Source organism: Nymphaea colorata, chromosome 3 (genome assembly GCF_008831285.2).
Source record: "Nymphaea colorata isolate Beijing-Zhang1983 chromosome 3, ASM883128v2, whole genome shotgun sequence".
Lineage (NCBI taxonomy): Eukaryota > Viridiplantae > Streptophyta > Magnoliopsida > Nymphaeales > Nymphaeaceae > Nymphaea > Nymphaea colorata.
The window spans coordinates 22802677-22814391 of record NC_045140.1 but is presented as its reverse complement, the minus strand read 5'-3'; the positions used below and the strand labels follow the sequence as shown (position 1 = coordinate 22814391).

At 39.7% G+C, this 11715-nt stretch overlaps 1 protein-coding gene across 2 annotated transcripts; it reads left to right on the top strand.

Moving 5' to 3' along the window:
* Positions 1 to 1828: 1828 nt before the first annotated feature.
* On the top strand, positions 1829 to 7686 carry LOC116251652 (protein NONRESPONDING TO OXYLIPINS 2, mitochondrial-like). Of its 2 annotated transcripts, none has more exons than XM_031626035.2 (3): positions 1829 to 2095; positions 2188 to 2306; positions 7183 to 7686. In XM_031626035.2, exons 1-3 carry the CDS (start codon positions 1944 to 1946, stop codon positions 7209 to 7211), a joined length of 300 nt encoding a protein of 99 aa, XP_031481895.1. In that variant the 5' UTR covers positions 1829 to 1943; the 3' UTR covers positions 7212 to 7686. The 2 variants fall into 2 exon arrangements, with proteins under 2 accessions (XP_031481895.1, XP_031481896.1); XM_031626036.2 differs by having other exon boundaries at positions 1831 to 2095; positions 7365 to 7686.
* Positions 7687 to 11715: the final 4029 nt, after the last annotated feature.

Genomic DNA, 11715 nt, shown 5'->3' with positions numbered 1-11715 from the left:
TTCTTTTGTCCATTAATTGATACTGTGATCAGAGCACTTAAATGTTCTGTGTGAATCTTGTTGATTACATCATAATGAGCAAAATCAAGCCCCAAAGGGGTTGTTTGGCAAGAGGAGCACTAACACAATATTCCATGTTTCTACCCCAATGGGACAGATTCATGGAACACCGCGTTAGTGTTCCTGTTGCCAAACGCCCCCAGATATTCTGTGTGAATCTTGATTATTTGGAGACTGATTTATAACGTCATTGGGACTGAGTGGCAATTCTTCTACTGCACAACACAACCCATGGTTCTTTTCTTCGGACGTCTCCAGCTATACGTTCTTGTTAAACAGTTCATGTATATTTTATGTGATGAAATTAATCCGTTTTCCATGGAGCCTTTTGTTATCCAAAAATAAGATTTGAGGCAGAATGTTTGTAACCGCACGCTTTTTTTATCAGGGTCTTTAGATCTTGCACGCCAACGTAGTGCGTCGGCAGTTCTTCCATCCAAATTGAAGGGCAAAATCATCTGAAAAAAGGGGGAACAACAAGGGATTGACATCTATTGTTGACGGCATCAATTCATTTTCTGTTCTCTTTCCTAATCCAACTTGAACATTATGATCAATTGTGGGTTCAAGGTCTGTGGTCAACTAGAACATATAACTCGAACCACGAAAATGGTCCGAATCCAAGAAACGCAGATCCGGTGGACAAGATACCGGAACTCCAAAAACGCAGGTTCGTTTTGAGGTTGGCCTGTATCGATAAACCTCTTTCACATTCAACTGGGCCAATTCTTGTGGGTTAAGTTACTTAAACATGCATATTTGTTTAGCAAGACACAGAATGAGTGTACTTGAAAATAAAATTTCTTCATAGGAATGCTGGGCATAGGCAGAACCTTATATCAAGAGCAACAAACTCACAGTTTAACGTAACCTTCTTCAACTGGAAGCTCCCAAGTCCAATAATCAGGTGGATGGAGTTCTTGTTAGCCGAATAACTGAAGCTTTATCGAGACTCGGATACAGCGCTTTGACAAAACATAAAAGAAACGATTACCAATTGTTTTGAATCATCACATATGCTTCTAAGGCCCTCTGCCCAACGATAATTCCAGCAGCTGCGTGGATGAACCAATAGAAGCTTGCACACAGGACTCTTTTGTCTTCATCTAATGTGTTTGAGATAGAAATCTGGATTTGAATTAAAAAAACATGCAAACCATGTTAGTAAGGTAGAAGAACATATTTTTCATAAAAAAAAAAAACCGCAGTTTGGTGTCTCTTCATTTTGAAGTGCTACAAAAAGTTTGGTGCTCCAAGAGTTGATTCTCATAAAAGTATGATGATTATAGATAATTTAAAGCCCCAGAAGGGTGCATCTTACCCCAGATGAGGCTGCTCAGTGTTTTAACTTGAGGCTATTCATTTAGCTGTCGAAGTACAAGATGCAGTACGTTGGCAAGGTTGCAAGCCATTTATGGATGGTTTTAGTGTAAGTTATGTAAATTAAATCTCAATTGCTTAGTGGGGTTGACACAATAGATAGGGCAGGGCGGATAAATTTTCTTTCTCATTCCTTTCTTCCTTTCCTTTTCTTTCCAATCCATCCGATTTGAAAGGGACAGAAATTGAAAGAGAGTTTCGGCTGCTTTCAGCTTAGCTGTGGGTCTTCCCCTCACCTCAAACTCAATCTCCACTGTCATTCTGGTGGTGAAATAACCGAGGAATTCTGTTTTTGTCAACTTACCTAACCCGAATCGGGAATGACCGATCCGTATCCGTTGAGACAAACCCAGGCCACAAAGCTGCAGCCTGAGGGCAGAGCTGCATAGATACCTCTCTCCTTTAACCTAAACCCTTCTTAAACCCTTCCATGCAGTCGAGCTCGAGCCCTTTAAGATACGGCGGCTAGGCTCTCCCTCTCTCTCTCTCCCCCCCTCTCGGCAATGGCTTCTCGCTATAGCTCGGTGTCTCGCTCGCTAATGGCGGCGGCTCGGTCTTCAGCCGCGCGCCCTGCCAACGTTCCCCGCCCCGGCCTCCGCCCTCGCCTTCCTTCCTCCGCCACCCAGTCCCGGCGCTTCACCTTCTCCAGCATCAGGTACGATTAGGATGAAGAGAAAACCCTAATTTCTTCGTTTGGATTTCTCCTACCCTAAGCGGCGTCGGTCATTTCTCTCGTGGCTAATGCAGAACGCCGGTAGAGCTGGGATGCGTCCCCTCCCTGTTCCCTTTGCACAGTGCTGTCGCAGCGAGCCGGCTCACCGCCCATGTCTCTGTCAGCGTCCGAGCTTGTTGCGAGCTGTCTCAGGGTACCACCTTCTGTCGTTCTTGTCCAGATCGCTAACCCCTAATTCTTCTTTTTCTTCTCTTTGTGAGTTTTGCATTCTTGTTCTTATTCTTCTTCTTCTTCTTTCTTGGTGTTGCGTATGATTTTTTGCTCGCTTCTGCCCTTCTTGGCCTGTTACGCGTACGTCTGTTTTCTTCCGATCAGAACCTGGATAAGGGTGTTTTTCGTAACTGCAATGGTCTTGCCGAAATTACTACAACGCCAAGGTCTTCATTTTGTTTCCTTTATCCTTGCACACTTTTAGATAATTGTCTTTTTGGTTTTTCAGTTTCTCATATATGAGATGACTTTTCTGTATGGTGTGAATGGTGAGGATGAGCCATGTTGTATTCATGTGCCTTTAGTTTCGATGGTCAGTCTGTATTAAGGGAGGGGGGGGGGGGTGGGGGGCTTTAGTTTGTACTTTAGAGGGAAGAACATGATGCTACATTTGAACAAATGATGCTGCATTTAACAGCAGGAAGTTATCCTACACCTGTTTTCCATGGACAAGATCCCTGAATAGTTCGAATGCTAAAAATTTCGCGAGTGATCGTAATTTTGATTCTCCAATCAGCATCGGGCCAATAAATGGAAGAAAGATGGCAAGACATGAGCAATTTATTATTTCGTAAGGCAAATAGATCTCTTTCACTACATGTCTGTATTGTTTTCATTTGTCTGATGTGGAGTGATTTCTAGTTGACTGTTATATCTAGTTTTAATGGTAGTAAGATCCATTCAATTTAAAAGAGAAGTGAGAATGTTAGCTGGGTTGTCAAAATCTGAAGTCGGATACATGTCAGCCAAGGCCATAAAATTACTAGTCGGGGCTAGTCGAGATTAGTTGGTCTCAGTCATGGCAAGCTGGTCAACTAATAGAAAAATATAGAAATTTCAATCATACATAAACATATTTATATAGAAAAACAAATAAAGAAAGCCCATGTCCAGATATATGAGAAAATACAGACACAGACACACACATGAATATGAGAAATGAGTAGCATCAGTTTCATTCTGTCACTGGTTTTTCAGGTCTTCTCTCCTCCCTAAGATCCACCAATCCTAGGGCGGGACGGATGGTCTATGGAAAGGAAAAAAGAAGAAAAAGAAAAAGGTGGAGAGTGATAAAGTAGGTGAGAAAATGGAAGAAAAATGACGGATGGAAAATCAATCCCAAAATAGGACTGGTTGAACCGATTGCTTGCACACATGCACACATCCATAGTTGTAAACTGATAAAGTAATAGCCTTACCAAAATTATTGTAAATTATTCCAATTTAAACCTAAAAATGATGGAAATGGACTCGGTCAAAGTTGACAAAGTTCATTTTTTGGATGGCTATAGCCATGAGTGTGGCTACCACACATGACACAACATTGAGTGTCCATGGCAATTACCAAAGATGTACCCATGTCTGTTCTTGTGTCTGACCCAGTCTCACAGAAAACAGGAAAAAAATGTTAAAAACAGGTTGGCTGAAAAAAATGGGAGAAACACATTTTTTTTCAAATGCCAAAATGGAGAAAAGTGAAAAAATGTTTTTTTTTTCATTTTTTTCTCTTTTTTACATTTTTTAGTGACTAGATTTTTATTTTCAATTTTTCACATGTTACTTTTAAGATATTTAATTTTTTTAAAACTTGTCGAGATTTTCTCAAGATTTTTATGAGAAAAACAACTTTGCTCTATTATGTTTAGAGAAAAGTCTTACTGTTTGATGTCCGAAAAACTAAGTCACATGGATGCTTCAATTTTGTTAATGCACCAGCTTCGACGTGACTCGGTGGCTGGTGCAGGTGCGGCTTAAATTTGCACCCAGCCACATTCAAGAAGAGTCAGGTGTGTCAGCATCAGCCAACCATTTTCGTCATTTTTGGACACTCACCCAACTTGCGTTTGACGCAAGTTGGGTGCAGTGAAACCGTGTCATAGACTTTTTCATTCATTTTTTGATTTTTTTGATTTTTTATTTCATTAAAGCCAATTTAGGGCACGATCATGCCCCTTCCCGCTGCTATTTGTCTTCCTCCATCTTCACCCTCTTGCATTGAAGCACCGGTGACAGACACTTCATAACCTTCCTTCGTCTGTGTTTTCGACGGCCGGCTGCAGAGCTTGTTCCTCCTTCGGCGACTACAACCAGATGGGCGGTAGGTGCGTTGTTCCTCCGGTGGCAGAGCTTGTAGGATTTTTTCTGGCGGCTGCTCTTTTTCTGGTTCTTCAAATCACATCTTACAGTCCCTTTCTTTGTTTTAGTAATCTATTATGTGTCGTATTGATTTTGTTTTTACGTTTGTTCGTTTTTTCATTAGATTTTATTTTAAATATTTTAACGATGCATCTTAGTTTGGTTTCTGCCGTCTGAATGAGTGAATGTTTCATTGACTGTTTTTATTTGTTTTCTGTGACTCAGCCACTCAAGACTTATGAGTGCTGTTAAGCCTGCTATAAGCCTATAATGCTATTTTTCTGTTCTAACTGTTCTGTTTTAATTTTTTAACATTAAAATGATTAAATCAGTATCTTTTTTTTTTTTTTGCTGCAGCCTGCACCGACTTTTACTGCGTATCGTACGATACGTATCGTATAGGTTGAAGAAACCTATACGATACATGTTCAATACACGATACGCGTGCGTATCGTACCCGTATCGGCCGTATCGTACGATACGGGGCCTGTATCGTACGATACGAGCGATACACCCCCGTATCGTACGATACGGGAGAAAACATAAAATTCTTTATTTTTTAAAAGTTTAAACACTCCTTCCTCTCTCTCTTCTTGTATTTAAAGACTCCAATAGACATAGGAGGGAGAAATTTTGCGTATTTCATAAAAATTAACCGATGATTCATCGATTTGGGAGATATTATCGTTGAATCATGAAATATGATAACTGTATGTTTGAACTTATAAAATTCTGATGTAATCTAAGTCCTAAAACTCCAAGACTTAAGACTCTAAGTCCTCAAATTTTATAAAATTTTCAAGTTTAAAATTGTGATAGATGCTTATTATGTTAATTTGAATATTTGATTTCTTATTTTTGAATGTGTTGTTGATAGTATACACATGAATGTTCCTTATGTATGATGATCTTTTTTATATTTGAATACATTTTTTATTTTTCTTGATTTCTGATTTTTTGTTCATTGTTTTCAGATTTTTGAGGATTTTTGTCTATTTTTTCTGATTTTTAAATATTTTTTAAAATTAAAAAATTAATTTTACGATACGTTACGCTACGTTTACGATACGTTACGATACGGCGTATAGGTCGGCCCGACCGATACGCGATACGCTACGCCTTTTATAACATTGGTTTTACTTGTTTAGTATGTTCTTTTTACCTTTTTAGCATCCTCTTTAACCATGGCATGACTGTGTGTAATGATATTATATATATATGTATGTATATTATAATAATAAATTGTTAATAATAATAAAAAATACCCTTGCCGCACCACCGCACCTAATTTTTTTGAGATGTGCCGCTTTAGCACCTGCATCTCGCACCTATGTGACATAGTTGTGAAACATAGGAATGGTTGTTTTGACCTACATCACTGAGAAATCATTTAGATATCTATGAAAACTTTTATTTGGTTGTCTTCGTAAATGGTGTCTAAGCCTTGTATCCTGGATTCTACTCCTTCAGGCCTGCTTACAGCCCTGTCCATATGTTTATGAAGATTCCCTTATTATTCGTTCCCACTATGTATGTTCCCAGGGCAAGAATACATCACTTGGCACTTGGCAGGGCACTCTGTCCAATAGTCCATGTCCTGAATGTGGTCAGTTAGGTGATCTGTTGCAATCAAAACAAGATTGATTTGTAGTTTTGACAACTGTCAGTTTTATTAGTTGCATCACTCTTACCAAATCTGCTTGGATGGTTTTTTTCTGTTCTGTTTCTGTGAATATGGCAGTTACTTCTATATTTTCTAGGTCAGCAGAGCAGAAATAGTTGTTTTGCAACTAATTCAACAAGAACCTGCACGTCGTACAGGAAAGGATTGTCCTTCTCTCCTGACTACATCTCATTTGGAATCTTGAACTAGGTTTAGGTCCTTGGATAGTTTGCGGTTGCCTGTAGATATGTGGATATGAGTTTGCCTGTTTTCCTCATATCTTTTCCAATGTTCTTGATAACTACAAAGGATGTCCGCATACATTAGGTTGGGATGAAATATGTAGGATCGATGGAATTTTTAAGCATCTGAAAATTGCTCATCTTTTGTAATTCAGATATGCTGTAACAACTGTCACATCTTCTGGTAATCATACGCTTTCATTCCTGTAATCCAGTGATTCTATGGGTTCTCTTTATGACTAATAAATTTCCTAATAAACTCGAGCTTGAATTTTTATGGTTTACACAAGAATCTGCCACTGCAGACTAACTTACCAAGTGCAACCATGTCACGTCAGTTTTCACTTTTCAGTGGCTTGATAATTTTAGTGGTCAAATTTACCGCCTCATGTTACGTAGTGAACAGGAAATATGGCTAAACGTGAACATCACCTTGCCAGTTGAACGTGATATTATTGCGCATAGGCTGTTTCCTCAAGGATAGAAAAACGAAAGTTTTATTTTTTGGAGGCTGAAGCCACACCAATGCACACCTGTGCCTGTGACTTCTGTGAGTGCAATAATGTGCACTCATACATGTGAATGCGTGTCTTGTTGATTGTTTGTTTCTCTCTGTGGGGAACGCATGATTATGTATGTTAGTACTCTTCATGATATTAATTTTAGAATAAAATTTGTACCCCAAGTCCTTATTTTAATATGCTTATGCATCATTTTGATAATTGTTATGGTGATGATGCTTTGTTTTTCTGTTATAGGTCTCATGTGGCACCATGTTGGTTCATGAGCTCACTATTTTGGCTTAGTGAAATGCAAATTCCATTAAGCGATCGACATGATTAAAGTGCTTTACACACACTGATTTTGTGTGCTATGTTTGCCGTGGTCGTTGTTGTTAATTTCACGAACATCTAACTCTGGTCCTCAATCATCGTCGCAGGTACTTGATACTTCTAGCATGGGAAGTATTGTCTGAATCATCCTAATTCGTTTAGTTTCAGCGGGTGGCTTGTTCTCTGCGCATTTTGTAACTACAAGAGACATGAGGAACCTGAATAAGTCATTAATGGTGTATTTGGTTTTTGGATTCATCGAAAACCATTTAAATTTGGATAATATGTTAAGCGTTATTGTTTTTGGACGGTGAAGTTTTGGCTTGTGGTCATCAATCCACTGTGGCAGAATGTATTTGCTCCGCATCCTTTACTGTCAACTTGCCTGTGGAAGGCTAACAAAATTTTAAATTTGGTTTTTTTGCTTTATGGCCTTTTTTCGTGGTCTATTCATCGTTAATTCCAGCCCCAAATCATGTTTGCTTGTTGAGTATTTTTTCAGGAAGGTAGGTCCACCTTTTATGGGAGAAACTGTGTCGATGTGATATATAATAATCAGGTGACGTCTTTATGTTTGATAAGGAAGCCATCCAATCACTTCAAAAGCTTTCATTTATTTTAGAAATGGGAAAAAGAGGAAACCTTTTAAACTTGGTAAATGGATGTCATATTCCTATCAACGGTTGCAAAAATTAACCGTGTTACTTGAATTCCTGACCAGGAGCCCAGAACTGAATTAAATAATTCAGTTACCTTTATGCATATCAGTTCTTCTGTATAATTCGGTTCTGATTAATCTGCGAATTTGGAAGTTCATCTAATATTGACGAATATTTGATGATAGTTGTGATGTTAACGCATACACACTGAATCTAATCAGCCTTTCTTTTCTTTCAATTTTCCCTTTCGTTTGTTTTATCCTATTTTACTTTATCCAGTTGTTTTCCTGTGGGGAAGAAGCCTCTTCGAAGCTTCATTGTGACAGAAACTATTTACTGTTTCGGAAACTCGTCTGTTGGAGGGTTAGGCCCTCCCAACCTTTATTACCAAAAACCAAATATGTACAAAGCAACAAATTAGTCCCACCAGTGATGACCACTACATCGTTACAGCTCTTTCGTGGATCTCATTCCCCATTCAATCGCCACCATTCCTTTAAAAACCCCAATCTGGTCTTGGTCCTCAGTAGTTGACAAGCCATAGTCCCTATATAAGTGCGATCAGTTTTCAAAATAAATCTGTCCCCAAACAAAATCCGAGCATTTAAGGGAGACCACAATCTTGACACTGCTTTACAAACTCTTCTCCTCCATTTATCGTTGTTACGCTGCAATGGCACCTTACCACTAAGCTTCCCAGCATTCTTAATCGATTTCAAGCATTTGAAAAGGATAACATCCTCGCGGCCAACACTGCCTGATTTCCAGTGAATCACCCCCTATAAAAAGTGGCCGTTGTGCTCTTTGACTAAGCGAGCCATGCCAAGTCTGTCTTCCTACTGCCACCTGACAACATGCACATTGACTTTAGCCCCTTTCACCCATTGCCAAGACCCCCACCTGATACCAGTGAACAGCCAGGCCTCCTGTCAACCTATTTCATTTTCATTGTCATCTGTTGATAAAATGTCCAGGCTCCTATTTCACCATGCCTAGGCGCTTCTTCAGCCGAGTTTCTCATCTTCCAAATGCACACATGAAACACATTCTTCCAACGTTTCCAAATTGCTTTCTTTTGAAACTCCATCCGGTTCGTCCGCGGAATTCATATTTTGATTCCTGGTTTTGCCAAGCACTTGGCACCAAAATGCCTGCCCACTTCTATCCAGATCGGCTTGACCACCCTGCAGCTGAAAGATAGATGATCAAGAGTCCTTTCTGCTTGCTCGCAGAGCACATACCGAGATGCCAAGGAGAAACCAAATCTTTTTAGTTTCTCTTTAGTAAGCAATTTATTCTCACAACGTAGGTAAACTGTCCATGAGGCTCTTTGAATGCCATTGCTGTCCCAAATCTCTTTTCCACCCTTTGGCTTTATCCTTCTATCTCATTCTCTCCCATATTTCTCTGCTGCAGTCAGATCAGCTGATCTGCTCGATTCTTGAAATATTGTACTCTTGGTAGTTGTCCTTGTCAATGTTTGGGGAGAAATTTTCAATCACCTTATATAAGCAACAAAGTTTCTCATCCTGTGGTTTCACTGCTTAATATATCAGAAAGAATTTTCCAACCCTATGGTTGTCCACTGCCTGCTGCCACGAACCCGTGACTGAGTTTTTTGGGTTCAAAGCGGTAATTGGCTTCAACAGAAGTTTTCCGATGTCTGAAAGGTGGGAAAATGAATATGGATATAGCAGGCTGTCGAGCCTCTCATTTAGAGTGGTTTCTCTTCACAGAATGGCAGATCTTCCTGATAAAGAGTGTTTGGCAGTCTCTGTCAAGCCTTTCATTTAGAATGGTTCTCTTCACAAAAGGGCAGATTTTCCTCGATAAAGAGTGTTTAGGCAGTCTACAGGCAACGATGAGCTAGTGGGCTTAGATATGGGGTTGACCTAGGAAAATATGGTCTTAATGTGAATTTGGAAGTGGCCACTTGCGGTGGTCCTTGTGTCACACGGCGTCCAAGTATGATTTGTGACTTGACACACCAACAACAAAGAAACATGCGTTCCTGATTTTTCCTCAGCACTTCAATTATGAATGGAATGAAACTGCCTCTTAAGGTTCCTCGACACTGTGGCCTCCCGTTGTTTGCTTATCAAACAAGGTGTCCTTTATGCAACCTTTATCATATAGAAAAAGTAGGAGGCTCTGAAGTTGAGATGGTGGAATCATGATGTAACCACTAACCAAGCATAAACATTGCTGCGCACGAAGTGTTATGAGAAAAATAAGAAAAAGGAGAGTTGAAAGTTGAAAGCACTATTTATGGCCTTTCTGATTTTAGTTTTCCAACTTGTGGGTCATCATCCAAGAGTTGCAGGGCTGGGTCCTCTATGTTTCCAGAAATGAAAATGCTACTTGGATTTTAGCACAAGAAAAGTGGGGAAGGACTTCAATTCATGACGCCTGTTTTGAGTTAATAAAAGAGTGCAACCACACACGTGTGTGTTTTTGTGCGTGCGCGCATGCAAGATTGCAATTATTAGAAAAGGGATACAGCTGCTATACTGTTCGAACTAGAAAACTGTTCATGCTTTAACTGATGATTGGTGGTTATAAACCATTCAAGTTATTAATCACATATTGAAGTGGAGATGTTCGTTCTTTCTTTTGCATGACTTAAACCATAATCGGGTTTTACAAGGACATCTTCAAAGTTGCCTGGTATTTTGAGGTTTCCTCCTGATAGAGAGAGAAAAAAAAAAAAGAAAGAAAGAAAGAAAATCGAGTTCTTGTTGTTGGGAGGCATGTCTCTCATGCAAATCTCTGGCACCAGATGCAAGTGGAATACTACCTACAGTGGCAGATTTGTCAAAGCTTTCAGTAATCAATGTTCAGTTGCATCGAACGAGAGGGAGGGGGGGAGAGGGGTTCCTAGGCAAAAGCAATACTGTACATAGCTCATCACTAGGTTCAGGTGCTTTTAGACGTGGGGATGAGAGAGAGAGAGAGAGAGAGAGAGAGAGAGAGAGAGAGAGATCCTAGGCAAAAGCAACTCCATTATTTAACGTAGCTCAGCACTCAGCTGCGGAGGGTTGTCTAGATTATGTCTGTGTATATCCAGTCCTGTAGTTCCCAACAAAAAGGATCCTGAGAATAACTATAAGTGGTTTCTGAGTGCACTTCTCCCACTGTCCTACTGTTCACTTGCTTCTGCCCGCCTTTGGAGAGAGGTCGAAAACGTCATATGAGGACACACCACACATATTCCTTTTAATAATGATAACAATAATAAAAGTGCATCCACCTCCCAAATCTTATCAACATTATTGGCAAGTCTAGGGGGCCCAAGGCATTAAAAACTTTCATTGATAAAATAAGATGGCATCTCCAGTCCTATCTAAAACCAACAGGCTTGTATAGTAAGCTTTTCCATGCCAGGCCCACTTGTTCCCCATTCCCAGCCTTTTTAGTTTTTACTCTTCAAACAGTTCAAGTGATTAAAGCATCTGGCATATCTGATGCCTTTTATCTGAGTGAGTACGAAGCTTTCACTTGGACTTCAAAACTTGACATAATCAACAGTCAGAGGTCCCAGTGAGAAAGAAAAGATTGATTATGGATTAGAGAATCTGAATTCAATGTAAAAGTAAAACTTCTGTTATTCTTGGTGATTTTTTATGTTAAAGAGAACCCAAAAATCTTTCTCTCTATCTCTCTTGTGATAAACCATGACATGACATTGTGCTTGCTGTTTACTATGCTGTTACTATGCCAAGCATCACACAGTGGGACCCGACGAGGTTAAAAAACAAAGAACCCCAAAAGACTTAGCAGAAAAGCAGAAAAGGAAAGA